We start from the raw sequence: 13,388 nt of genomic DNA, 5'->3' as shown, positions 1-13,388 counted from the left end.
TTCTCATCTCTCAACATAACTTAGGCACGCAGAACACCGGCATCAACCAAGGCACCCCAACCAGCAGGCAACCCCTTGGCCACATCCTCGGCCGTCGACCCGTTCTCGGCCTTGAGCGCGCGAATGTCCTCGCCCACATCGTTGGTCAGCCTCACAATCTGCAGCCCTTCAGCCGCCTGCCGCGCCGCAGCGGAGAACACGTCCGTCGGCAACCGCGACGCGATCCACAGAAGCAACCAGACCACCTCCTCCTGCGCCTTTTCCACCGCGACGTGTAGCGCGCTCTTCCCTCCAGCGAGAGGGTCCTGGTAGCGGATCAGCTGGCCGAGCGCGGCGACGTCGCCCGCGAGTTCCTCGTTTGCGTCCTGGAGGAGGGTGACGATGCCTTGGACGTCGCCCTCCGAGCACATGAGGTGGTATGCGCGGGCGGGGCGGGCTTCTGGGTTGGAGGCGAGGTAGGCTTCTTCGGTGATGGTGGGGAGGATGTCGAGGCTGTCTTGGAGGCCGCCTTCGTTTACGTAGCGGGTTAGGATTGCGGGTTCGCCTGTGGGTGTTTGGGTTGGGAGGTAGGTTGTGCAGGAGGGGCAGGAGAGGGAGAGGGCTGTTTGTTCAGATTGGTCTAGGAGGCATTGCCTGGGTTTGTTAGTTGGTGTTCGAATAGGACCGGAGGGGGTAAGGGTGGTGAGAGGGATGAGGGGGCTTACCAGTGAAAGTGGCAGCCGCAGGGGAGCTCGAGATCATCGGGGACGTTCTGGGGCTCGTCGCCGGTTTGGTTGTCTTCGTCTTCGCTGTCTGGGTCGATTGTGATGATGAGGGGGTCCTCGCAGGCTTTGCATACGGCTGCCATGGCGAATGTGGATGGCGGGGGTGAGGAGCAGAGAGGTGATTATCCGGTTCTGTGGTATTAGAGCGTCCAAGCCACAGACGGGTGCTCTAAGAGTGGTGAAGGAGACAACGACGAAGTTGAGGTGAGATTCCTTTGGTCGCGATGAGGGTATCGCCACGGAGGATCAGAAAATTCGAGGTGGGGGCGATTCGGTGCGGGGACTGTGCTCAGATTAGGGAAGCACTGTACTTGGTCAGGAGTTTGCCACAAGCAACACAGTGCATCTTTTAACCAGTGCTTTACCAGTCATGTGCCGGGATCATGATGCATATCTTGGTCAAACTTCCCTGAACCTAGTCGTTCCAGAAAATTGCCTAGAGCGGCCTACGGGCAGATTGACGGTTGGCAATCTATTTCAAGGCTGGGCAGGTCTGGAGAACACTTTGGGCGCTTAGGCATTCATGGGCTAGAGAGTAAGGGGGCGTCTAGTTGCTTGGACTGTGCAAGTGGGCAGTAGCATAAACGGAGCGGGAGATCGGTCATCGGGGCCTTGCACAGGGCGAGGTTATTTCGAGATCTTGGGTACGATTGCAATAGCCCCTTATGCCTCATGAGACCTTCCAGGCTGCTTTACATAAGTATCATGCAGGGGAAACCATATGAGGCGAACCACGTCAAAGAGAAAGAAGAAAAAAAGCTGATGGGTCCCGGCGGTCCGGAAGACTCTCGCGGACAGCCAGGTCTGGAGGTCTCGTTTCCGCGTCCGTCCCCGTGATGGAGAGCCGAGAGCGTCGTGGACGTGCAGAACATGTGTTGTGGTGCCTGGCGAGCCACGCGTGCACGTCGTCGTCGATTCTCCCGGTGATGACTCGACGTCTTGGCTAGACTTCATCTCACGTAGTGTAGCGGCAAGTAGGTATCATGAATCGGGAATGAGGCAAATATGGCAAACGGCAGCCTGAGATTGTCGTACGCTGGCTTACACAAGTAGTCGTAGGCGAAACGAGAGCGAGCTTGCCTTACGCAAGCCGTTGTGGCTGGTGGCCGTTGGTCGTCGGGTACCTCGGGCGTCTGCTTGGATACGCGGAAGGGTAAAGTACCTACACTATCCGTAGGTCTCGCGGGTACCCGACTTGTCCGAATCCAAACAGGCTTCCCGCGGTTACCTACCTCAAGGTACTCCGTAAAGAAGGCACCGCGTTTCTCGCATTGATTCGGGTGGCAGGTCGAGGTACCTTACCTCAGCTTGCTTCAGATGTGAGCACTGAGGAATTGGGATGTACCTCTCGCCCCAGTTTGGGCTATTGGGTACCTATGGGTCCATCACTCTGCTTGAGCGGCTTGCCTCACTCTTCGAAGATGAGGTTTGGCAATGTCCACGGGTACGGCAAGGCAATAGTCCAGGCTCTGCTAGACCACGTGCTGAACATTGCTTCGCTTCACCAGCGTCGCGTTGGGTACCTAGTGTACTCCGTAAGGTAAGGTAGAGGCAGAGTCAAGTGTCGCAATTGCAATCTAAGGCAGCCAAAGTCGAGAGCAAGAGGTGTCTTAGGTAATCGAGGCGATGGCTGTACAATTACATCAATGGCCCCTCCCCGCCCCCGCCATCGAACTGGGAGAAAAATGGTACCTACCTACGTAAGTCTCGCACATTCCATCCGGCCCCCATTGCCCCCTCTTCCCCCTTCTTCGAAGTACCTCACACGCTCACAAAGTCACCTTTCCGCCTTAACACGCGCATTTCGTACCTCGTCACGGCTTAACGCAGCACAGCATTTTGCACAGCCAGCCCCCATTGCGAGCATACCTATTTTACCTTGCACAGTACCTATACCTTGGTCGTACGGGTACCATACTTACAGTACCTGCTTACCTTGTGCCTACTTCCATTACCTGAACAACCCTCTCCTGGGCCTGTAACCTGCTTGATTTCTTGACCTGGGTACCAACAAGTACAACCTTGCTTAGCCCCGGTTGACCATCGACATCATCACCCTCCTCCCTCTGGTTTATTCAACTTGTTTGTTACATACACTTTTTTCTCGAAATACAACACCGACAACATAAACAAACCACGACTGCTTAAGCCAAATCCAACACCTCGAATACCCTACACACCAAGGAATTTAGATAGCAGGACCTACGTAGTAGAGGTACTGCGCCTACGGATACAAAGGACCAACCTCCGTCAACGTCCGTGCGTTCCGGAGCTTCCTGCGCATCTGCCACTCCCGCTTGGTCCCTGATCAAGTCAAGTGCTTCCAACCTGCTCCTCCGCGCCGAGCGCATTACCCAGAGGGACTCCCGTCATCCTCTTCTCTCCACCGTCCACCAGCCTCACCAGCGGCCTCGCTACCCTCAACCTGCCGTCTCCCTCAATCGTTCGTCTCCTTTCCCGCGACACGCCCAGAGACGACCACAACCATGAACGTTCTCAAGCTTCAGAGGTGCGCACACACTCAATCGCATTCCCTGCCCCGCACCGCTGCGAGTGATTCACTCCCGCCAGCATTGCTCAGGGGCTCTGCTTTGCTCTAACCTCTACGTCTCGTCTGCCGTCACTAACCAAGCATTCACCCACAGGAAGTATCCTCAATTCCCGCAAAACGAAATCTTTGGTCTCAGCGACGCATTCCGCAAGCTCGACATTGACGAAAAGGGCTACGTTGACGAGGCCACTGCCATCAAGGCCACCCAGCAGAGCGAGCGCCAGCCCTACGATGTCGTACGACAGGCTCTGAAGGAGGTCGACCTTGACTCCTCCCGCAGAGTCGAGCTCGAGGACTATGTTGCCGTATGTTTGAATGAATTCCTGCTATCCATCGCCCTCCAAGTAATGCTAACAACACACCTACAGCTCATTGCGAAGCTCCGCGAGTCCTCTCCTGCTCAGAAACGCATGTCGACCGGTCCCGGTGGTGGTACCGGCGCATCCATTGTCGCGCAAGCAACCGGAGGCATGGGTCACTCTTCAAAGTCGAGCATCGGCAAGATTCACGTCCAGGGCTCCAATGCCAACGTCACCCATACCATCAACGAAGATGAGCGCACCGAGTTCACCCGTCACATCAACGCCGTCTTGGCCGGTGACGCAGATATTGGAAGCCGTCTTCCCTTCCCTACTGACACCTTTGAAATGTTTGACGAGTGCAAGGATGGTTTGGTCTTGGCCAAGCTCATCAACGACAGTGTCGCCGACACCATTGACGAGCGTGTTCTGAACCGACCCAAGAACAAGAAGCAGCTCAACGCTTTCCAGATGACGGAGAACAACAACATCGTCATTGAGTCGTCCAAGGGTATCGGTCTGTCCGTTGTCAACATTGGCAGTGGTGATATCATTGAGGGCAGAGAGCACTTGATTCTCGGTCTGATTTGGCAAATCATCCGCCGTGGTCTTTTGAGCAAGATTGACATTAAGCTGCACCCCGAACTCTACCGCTTGTTGGAGGACGACGAGACCCTCGAGCAGTTCCTGAGACTTCCCCCCGAACAGATTCTTCTCAGATGGTTCAACTACCACCTCAAGGCCGCTGGCTGGAACAGACGGTAAACACTGAGCCATGAAATCAATGCTAGAAGCATGCTAACTTGCGCAGGGTGAACAACTTCTCTAGTGATATTAAGGACGGCGAGAACTACACTGTACTCTTGGCACAGATCGGCTCCGAATATGGCGCGACGAGAGCCCCTCTTCAAACACGAGACCTTCATCAGCGCGCCGAGGAAATTCTGCAAACCGCCGACAACATGGGCTGCCGCAAGTTCCTTACCCCGTCATCTCTGGTCGCTGGTAACCCCAAGCTGAACTTGGCTTTCGTTGCCAACCTGTTCAACACCCACCCCGCGCTCGACCCCATCACCGAGGAGGAGAAGCTCGAGGTTGAAGACTTTGATGCCGAAGGAGAGAGAGAAGCCCGCGTATTTACTCTGTGGCTCAACAGTTTGGATGTGCAGCCTGCTGTGCAATCCTTCTTTGACGATTTGCGCGACGGCACGGTGCTTCTGCAGGCGTACGACAAGGTTATCAAGGGATCCGTCAACTGGCGTCATGTGAACAAGCCACCGGCGCACGGCGGAGAGATGTTGCGGTTCAAGGCGGTTGAGAACACAAACTACGCGATCGAGCTCGGCAAGCAGAACCGTTTCTCGCTTGTGGGCGTACAGGGTGCAGACATCACCGACGGTCAACGGACCTTGACTCTTGGCTTGGTGTGGCAATTAATGCGCAGAGACATTACCGTCACTCTGTCAACACTGGCGCAGCGTCTTGGCAAGAAGGAGATCACGGACTCGGAGATGGTCAAATGGGCCAATGACATGTCTCGCAAGGGCGGCAAGTCATCTGCCATCCGATCCTTCAAGGATCCCTCCATCGGCACCGGTGTGTTTTTGCTGGACGTGCTCAGCGGTATGAAGAGCAGCTACGTCGACTACGACCTCGTCACCCCCGGCCACACGGACGACGACGCCTACCTCAACGCCAAGCTCAGCATTTCCATTGCGAGAAAGATGGGCGCCACCATTTGGCTGGTGCCCGAGGATATTTGCCAGATTCGCAGTCGCCTGGTGACCACCTTTATCGGTTCTCTCATGGCCACGGCAGAGAAGCAGGGACTGTGAAACGATGCGTCTTGACGAACGAAACTTGTTCTCTCCTTCTCTCTCTTTCTCCCACGCTCGATGTTTCTTGTCTATGAGGATAGAAAAAGGCCAAAACTGCGGCGAGGCTTTGATTGTTTGTTTTTAGTTGAATGAATCCATTACGAATACCACAGACTTTTGTAGAATTGGGCCAAATGTGACTTCTCATGTCTTGTGCATGTATTCTTAAGACGTACACGCGGTAAGGTTTGGCTTCCTTGATCATCAAACAGTGACCATCCGTGTATTCGTGCAATCGTTTCAGACGCACTCCTATTTGGACTCCAAAGTAGTGTTTTGTCATTGTACAGATCACCAGCCTCGCGGCAACTTGTTTACACGTAACATCACAGTATAAGGTACAGGCTACACAGCAGACTCGGCCCCGTAAAGATGCCAAACCAAAAGATGACGTTCCCCAGCACCTTGCGATCCCTCATCCACCTCGTCCGGCTTAGTTGGACAAGCTATACGCAGTCAGCACCCATGTCATTTCCAGACATGTAAACATGATCAAGTAACTGGCAACGATGTGGAAAATAGGGAAAACATATCGAGGGCCGACGTACCGGCAGCTGACACATTTGCAGGAACAGGAGGTAGCCCCTCAGCTTCTTGAACAGACACCACATGACGAGCTCGTGGACGCAGGCGGAGAGGAAGAAGGTGATGAGGGTCGCCGTGTGGCGATTCACTTTCATGGAGGAGATTGAGCTGTGGTAGACGTGTCGGAGGAGGAAGTTGTGGACGGGGCTGTTGGGTTGCGTTAGCATTCATTCGTCTTTGTGTAATCTTTTGGATGGGGTAGACGGCGATGCTTACCGGTTCCAGTCGCGGGCGAATTGATCCCATGAGACTGTTGTCACGTCAGTAAGTTTAGGAGTTTCGAGCAAAGGGGGGAGGGCAGACGGACCGCTGTTCCACCACGCGTCGTAGAAGCTTCTGTCGGCAAAGTAGGTGAGTTCTGCGAGGGTGTTGAGGACGGTTTCCCAGATGAGGTACCATGCCATCTTGCGTTTGTCGTTAGTTCTCGTCTCTGTGGGGGACATGGTCTTGACTCACCATGTACTCCATCATAAAGGGGAAGATGAGATCACTGAGCATCCAGGGGAAGTAGCGGAAGCGCTCGGCCAGAGGCATGCCCGCCTCCTTCATGGCAATGGTTTGCATGGCTACGGGGTCTGACGGGCGTGTTAGTAACGGAGTCGACAGCATGATGAGAGAACACCGAAGTGTTCAAAAAGACACGAGGACTTACAGATAAAAGCCTGTGACACCATAATCATGACGAGAATGATGCCAAACGTGGCCGCCGTCTTCTCGGCAACGTAGTACCAGTCAATCGACTCGGAACGCGGGTACTCGAGCTCGTACACTACGGTCGGGAGAACAATGTACTCGTAGTGGTTCGCGAGCGAGAGGTTATTGGGGTACGCCCGGACAACGCTCGTCGCCTGACCCCGGAGCTCGTCCGTGATGCCGTCAATCTCCCACCGGATGATGCGCTCAAAGACCCGGACCTGGTCTGCGTCGAGGGGCTGTCCGGACTCGATGGCACGGGCGATGCGGTCCAGATCCGTCAGCTGGTGCTGCTCGTCGCCGCCGCTGCCATCCTTTGCATGCGATTGGGACTGAGCCTGCGCCTGCGCCTGCGCCTGGGCGATGGACTGCCTTCGCCCGTGCATCTCGGCCGCGGAGGGCGGGTTGGCGAGGTGGGAGACGGAGACGGTCGAGGCCGAGGGGGTGGTGGAGGAGGGGAACTCGGTGGGCGCGACGTGCTCCAGCTTCTTGAGCTTGGAGAGGAGGTACTTGCGCTTCTTGTAGGCGGACGAGAGGTAGCCGTTGTAGAAGGCGTACGAGTGCTGCTTCATGAGCATGACGATGCCGTGCAGGACGAAGAAGACGGTGTGCGTCCAGGGCCAGTCGCGGATCAGCGTGAGGCCTATGACGCCGCCGATGAAGGCCGACTGCCAGATCTGGTGGACTGTGAGAATCCTGTCTGCTTTCAAGGTATGGTGTTCACTTACGTTCTGGATAATCCAGCCTGACCTGTCCCAGTCAATGTAGCCGGCAAAGACCAACCGCTGCAATACCCAGCTGACGCCCGTGATGGCGCACAGGACGCCGTCGGAGGCAAGGAGCACGACGACGTCGCGGCGGAACATGGTCTTCATAATCTCGTTTGTGCCCAAGGGGTTCCCCGTCGCCCGCCAGTTTGTAGCGGCAATCCTGGTGACGAACAGCGCGACGGCCAGCCAAAAGAGCGTATAGAAGCCGTGAAAGGGGCTGTTGGCCGTGTTTACGTTTTGCCGGTCAAACGTGGAAAATTGCCGTGTGAAGACGAGGTCGCTGAACTTGCCGGCTCGGCGTGGTCTCCTTGGGTCTTTTTCCTGTCATTGTGTTAGTTGGTCATTACATGGTTTGTGTGAGCGACCTACCCTCTCTAGACCCCGTTTGAGAACATCCCGCAACTCGCGGTCATCCGGGGACAACACGTATGTCTTGAGACGACCGGATCCATCGCGGAGGGGCTCATCGTCGATGCTCGAGGTTTCTGATAGCGTCGATCCGTCTAGTGAGAGCTTCCTCTCACGGTTGGAAGAGTTCTTGAGAGGTGATGCGCCGGGACGAACCGGTGCTCGTCCTTTGCGCGGCCTCGCTGACAACTTCGGGTCATCGTAATCCTCTTCGCTTGGGCTCTCGGAAGGCGTCGCCGATGCTGCCCGGCCCGTAGCCCGTAATGCATCCCGGAGTGAACGGGGCTCCCGGGACGCGGCCAATGAGGTTGTCATTTGGCCGTTCTTTGGTGTGTGTCTTTGCACGGTCGGTATCCCAGAGGATACTACTGCCAGATCATGCAAAGAATCTGGCTCACTTGAGACGAAATAAGCGCCGTGCGGTGATGCGCTTCAAGGCGATGTCGTCTGGAGAGTATCAAGCAGAAGCTCAAACTCAAATGAATTGGCAAAAGTTGGCGACAACCGTCAATTCTTTGCTGGAAATTTCAAGATGAAAATATGAGAGATGATTGTGTATATGAGTTGACGGCGTCACGGTCCAAAGTCGATGTAACGACACAGCCGAGGACCCAAGAACCCGGAAGCCAGTCGACTCGCGCGACTGGGATGCGAGTCCGAGTGTTGGACGATACGGGTACAGAGGAGGTTTGATAATGACTCGGCGCGAGTACGAGAGTACGAACTGTTTCCCCAAAAGCGGTTTGATGGAAAATGGGTGCCAAGCAAGCACAACAGATGGTAGTAAACTGAGAAAGGATGAAACACGAAGACGAGTAGAGAACTGAGACGAATTGGCGGGCAATGATATAAGACCAGCTCCCCGCCAAGTAATGGATTCTACGGGCCTACCGGACTCAGATGTCAGTCGTGGCGGATCGTAGACGCCTCTGCCGAGCTACTACTCCATGGCTGACACGGATGCGAGAGAGACAGAGATGATCTGAGATTGTAGGACAAAGGCGTTGGCAGGAGGCTCAAGGTCGGCCGAGGTTCCCGGTGAGTTTCCTTGCAGTCATTGCCGACGTGACACCACAGCTTTGCGGCTCACGGATGGTACGATGAGGAAGAAACAAGCCCTAAGATTGCGAGGTTTCCGTTGGGGAGCTATAGTCTATCAATCCCGCTTATCCCGCCCAGGACGGGGAGCCGGGAACCTACAGTAGGAGGCGACATCATGTGGGTGGTGCATGTGGACTCCGATGAAGTCAGGTAAAGTATAAAAATAAGATAACAGATGCAGCGCGTGGGAAAAGACGGAATGAAATGGTGGTCCTCGCCATCCAGAGCACAGGCGACCCCAGTTGATGATTTGTTCGTTTGACGAATAATAAGCCCGATCAAGGGGGTTTTGGTGAATAGGATCCCCGTACTCCGTACAGTATCGCATAACACGTGAAAAGGGGAGACTACTGGTAGATGATTGTATGCCAAGGTAAGACACTGGTCTACCCCGAATGTCTCTGGTTGTTGCCTCGATTGTCGTGTTTGGCTAGGTAGATGCCGGAGAAGAAGTCGCGGTCTTCTTGTTCGGCCTTTGACGTATTTGTGCAGGTGGAATAGTTGAGTAGTAAAGATTGAGTGAGCAGCTGGGAGAAGTGTCTCCTTGAAGGGCATGTCGCATCCGAGGAGAAGGCATATATACGTTGTCCATGATCTAAAGTAGAAAGTGGTATGTACTCTGTCTTCTCATTGGCAGTTCTCTAACGAGAAGCTGTCGCATCGTGTGGCCGGAAGCGGAGAGACAGAAACATACTCGCGTCCGGGCACAGGCCGAGTTGCCCCGTCGGTGCGTTGTCTAGTTTTTTTGGCCAGAGGATGGTAAACATCGATGTACTCTGTAGATGTCTTGTTACGTTCAATTCTCGAACTGCTATAAACCTTTGGTGGTAGGCAGGAGCTTCGGCAATTCTCGGTGAGCGTGTTGGGTCACCTTGGTCACCTTGGAATGTTTGCAAAATAGATTTCCTGTCCTGGTGTGCAATGACATCACTCGCACCCGAAGGGGCCGGGTGTACCTGACCTCTCTGTTTCTGGTTAGCTTAAGCAAGGTAGGTACTTCGTCCCTTACCTTCCATTGCTTCTGAGGTGCTGTGGGTGCTTGCTGAAACAGTGTCGCAGTGGGCGGGAGGCACCTGCCAGCGCATCGCGTTTCGACCTCCCCTGGCCTTCTGGAAGGAGCCACACAGCGACAGACTGTCACTGACTAAGGTACCTGGAGCAATGAATGGGAGGCAGGAGGCCCCAGCGGTGACTGTTCCGTACAAAACACCCGCCAAACACTTGATGCGGACTACTTTACGTAAGCTTTTCCAACTCCGAGCGCGGTGCCAACAGAGCAACTGACGTCCTTCCACGTCGTTTTGAGGTGGCCCTGCTCCACCGGTACGTACCTCCAAGCTCGTTTCCGTCAGGCACTCCGTACTCCGTACGCCAAAATCTTTTTGATGCGCCAGGGCCGATCCGAGCGACCTCTCACTTCCTCTCCTCCTCCTCCTCCGACCACTCTCATCACCAAACCACCAACGCGCATCTTCTTCCACCTTCTCCTCCATCGCGAGGCTCTGCTCCATCAGAACCCCGTTCTTCGTTTCAATCTCCATCGCGAGACACACACTTCTCTCTTCTCTACCCTCACATTTCTTTCAGTTTCTTTCAGCCAAAAAGTCAGCATCACCAACATCATGTCGCGCGGTGGCACCACCTTGTACGTGACTGGCTTCAGCCACGGCACTCGCGCCCGAGACCTCGCCTACGAATTCGAACGGTATGTCAACTGAATATCAGAAACTCCCACGTCGATGCCTCCGTCCGTCCTGTTTTCCTCCCGGCACGCGAGAGCCTTCCGAGATTTCCGATCATCTCTCCTTCCCTCGCTGCTCCCCGCCCACGCCTCCGTATTCGTCCTCCGCCCGTCCTCCCGCTCTCGCATTCGCTGCTCCCAGCCTCATGCATCAACCCAAAGATGCCTCCCTCGCCCGTCCTACGTTTCCGTCCTCGTCCTCGCCCTCCGTTTCCCCGTCGATACGTCCTGTCCTCGTTCGCTTGGGCTGCCTCCTCCCAACCCACCGCCCGTTGTCCGCGCCGCTGTGGCCTGCCAACGCTCCGTGGCGCACCGAACACAATACAGCCTCCTTTTGCTGCGCCGACGACGGCCGACGTTTGGTCTATATCGGAACAAACGGACAATCTCATGTATGTATCTACGTGCTGACGTTCTGACTCGAATATAGCTATGGACACCTTGTCCGATGCGACATCCCTGCTCCTCGCTCGGCATCCAGCAGACTGTGGGTTCACTCTCCTCTCGCGTATCCGCACAGATCCGAATAAAGACTGACACCATGCCAGGTTTGCCTTTGTCGAGTACGAGGACCGTCGCGATGCTGACGATGCTTATCATGAGATGCACAACAAGCGCATCGGTCGCGACGACATCCTGAAGATTGAGGTAAGGCGGTACGAGACGCAGCTTTGAGGGACGTTTGCTGATACGCTACAGTGGGCTCGCACCCCTCCTTCCGCCTCATGGCGCTTCGACTCTGGCCGTGACCGTGAGCGCGCTCCTCGCCGCTCCTCTCCCCGTCGTGGCCGCTCGCCTTCTCCTCGTCGCAGCACCCGCGACTACTCTCCCAGAAAGGACGACCGCCGGGACCGCGACCGCGACTATGACCGTGGCGACAGACGCGACACCCGCGACCGTTCCCGCAGCCCTGACCGACGGTGTGTTGACTCTCCTAGATCTTTCAAGAACTCTCCCAAAGAACCCCCCCTGGGCCAAGGGCCCCTCAGAAATGCCGAATTTGAACTAGTGATCCTGACTGGTCAGAAGTGATCGAGACGCCAAGGAAGACCGCGAAGACCGGGAACCCCGTGAGAACGGTACCAACGGTGACGATAGAAAGGGTACGTAAACCGGCGACTAGGTGTGCGTTGGGCTGCATCGTAAGCTAACACTCGACAACAGCACTGGACAGCCCTCCCCCTGCCCATGACGACCTGGACGTTGCTGCGGAGTGATAAGTATACCTGGCAATTTCCCTTGTCGGGCTGTGCGCGGCTGTGCCAAAAGTTTTTCTGATTTCTCACCCGGTTCTCCTCTCTCTCTCACACACCATCTGAATCCTGGATCTGTAAAGTGTCCTCACCTTCTGGGAGATATTTAGTCTCGATGCGACCGGTCCGGCTTCTTCGAGTTCAGCACACGACACCCCGGGCTGTCCGATGTTGGCAGCATCTGAGTCACCAGACATACCTATCCAGACTCGATATCGGCGGGACATACGTTACGGAAACGAACGCGAAACGGCGCGAAATTATTGGCGAGGCGGTCTTTTGAAAGCATTACCCCCTAGTAGTTAGAAATTGACATGTAGGTTTTTTACAGCAGCCTCCAGATGTGGCCCGATGGCTTAATTTGAAGCTCTCTGATACAATTGAGCTCAGAGTTGACTGGGTTTTGATTTGGTGATAATCCAGCCATGACCCTGATCTGTTTTGGATCGTGTAGCAACCAAACACATACGTTGGTCAGGGAAAATTCCCTCTAGAGCAACGCCTAGTGAAGCAGTCCACCATTGGTGCTAAAGCAATTCCTGCGTTATTGAAACAGTTTGTATAGATATAGCCTGCCGTCTCTGCCTGTTGGGGGCTTTGAAGTTTGTAAAAGGTGTGGAAACGCAACTGGTTGAAATCATCCACAGAAAGACATTGAAGCGGAAGGTAGGCAACATACCCTGTGACTTTAGGTAAGGGTTACCAAACCATTGGCTAAAGGCATACGGAGTATTGTATAAAGCAATCTGAGAAAACCGAATTGCTACTACCCAAACCCAGCTGCCTATTTTGATCACCCATGTACCTAGGTAGTACACACCTCAGGTTGCTTTGCGATAGCGAGCTGCTTGTTATTTGCTTGCTAAACGTCAACACAGCAAATAGAACGTTCCGTGATGCAATGCGGGGAAAGCTGGAGGAGGGCGGGGTGATCTCCGAAGACTAAGGCAGGTAGTTGGGTGTTGATAGGGAGGATCCGGAGGGTCGGGGTGCCGAAGGGAGGGTTTCTCGGCAAACTCGCGCTGATGTGACCCGGACGCCGCCGAGATGGATGAGGGGAGAAAATGGAGGCACTGCCGGACCTGGGTCTTGGGATTGGCGGTAGTCGCTTGAGATAGTTTGCCCAGGCAGGATTGGCGGTGTTGAACAGTGTTTGGCAACCTTGGTGAGAATTGCAGCAACACGAAATCCTGGCTGAACTGTGCCGATGGGATGTGGCTATACCTGTTCTATCACTGTGAGTGCGAGATGAGATATCATGAGTTCCCGGATACCAATATTCTCAATGTGGTCATGTGTTCTTGCGAGCCTGTACCGTAGTCCTTTCACTTACGGAAGCTGGCTAC

General features: G+C 54.8%; 4 protein-coding genes across 4 annotated transcripts; 2 read left to right on the top strand and 2 right to left on the bottom strand.

Annotated features, from left to right (window-relative positions):
• Positions 1-20: 20 nt before the first annotated feature.
• CLUP02_17286 (uncharacterized protein) lies at positions 21-847 on the bottom strand (the record flags this gene model as incomplete). Its single annotated transcript, XM_049296199.1, has 2 exons — positions 21-633; positions 705-847. 2 exons carry the CDS (start codon positions 845-847, stop codon positions 21-23), a joined length of 756 nt encoding a protein of 251 aa, XP_049137423.1.
• A 1,338-nt stretch (positions 848-2,185) lies between these two features.
• On the top strand, positions 2,186-5,449 carry CLUP02_17285 (uncharacterized protein; the record flags this gene model as incomplete). Its single annotated transcript, XM_049296198.1, has 5 exons — positions 2,186-2,299; positions 2,978-3,273; positions 3,410-3,620; positions 3,684-4,375; positions 4,426-5,449. The coding sequence occupies 5 exons, from the start codon at positions 2,186-2,188 to the stop codon at positions 5,447-5,449; spliced, it is 2,337 nt and encodes a 778-aa protein (XP_049137422.1).
• A 368-nt stretch (positions 5,450-5,817) lies between these two features.
• Positions 5,818-8,262, bottom strand: CLUP02_17284 (MBOAT family protein; the record flags this gene model as incomplete). Its single annotated transcript, XM_049296197.1, has 7 exons — positions 5,818-5,937; positions 6,040-6,223; positions 6,293-6,326; positions 6,384-6,480; positions 6,533-6,651; positions 6,729-7,860; positions 7,909-8,262. 7 exons carry the CDS (start codon positions 8,260-8,262, stop codon positions 5,818-5,820), a joined length of 2,040 nt encoding a protein of 679 aa, XP_049137421.1.
• A 2,171-nt stretch (positions 8,263-10,433) lies between these two features.
• Positions 10,434-12,006, top strand: CLUP02_17283 (uncharacterized protein; the record flags this gene model as incomplete). Its single annotated transcript, XM_049296196.1, has 6 exons — positions 10,434-10,753; positions 11,220-11,276; positions 11,338-11,437; positions 11,489-11,709; positions 11,819-11,892; positions 11,954-12,006. The coding sequence occupies 6 exons, from the start codon at positions 10,434-10,436 to the stop codon at positions 12,004-12,006; spliced, it is 825 nt and encodes a 274-aa protein (XP_049137420.1).
• Positions 12,007-13,388: the final 1,382 nt, after the last annotated feature.

The sequence above is a fragment of the Colletotrichum lupini genome, chromosome 10, assembly GCF_023278565.1.
Source record: "Colletotrichum lupini chromosome 10, complete sequence".
NCBI classification, from domain to species: Eukaryota; Fungi; Ascomycota; class Sordariomycetes; order Glomerellales; family Glomerellaceae; genus Colletotrichum; species Colletotrichum lupini.
This window is presented reverse-complemented; position numbering and strand designations above follow the sequence as displayed.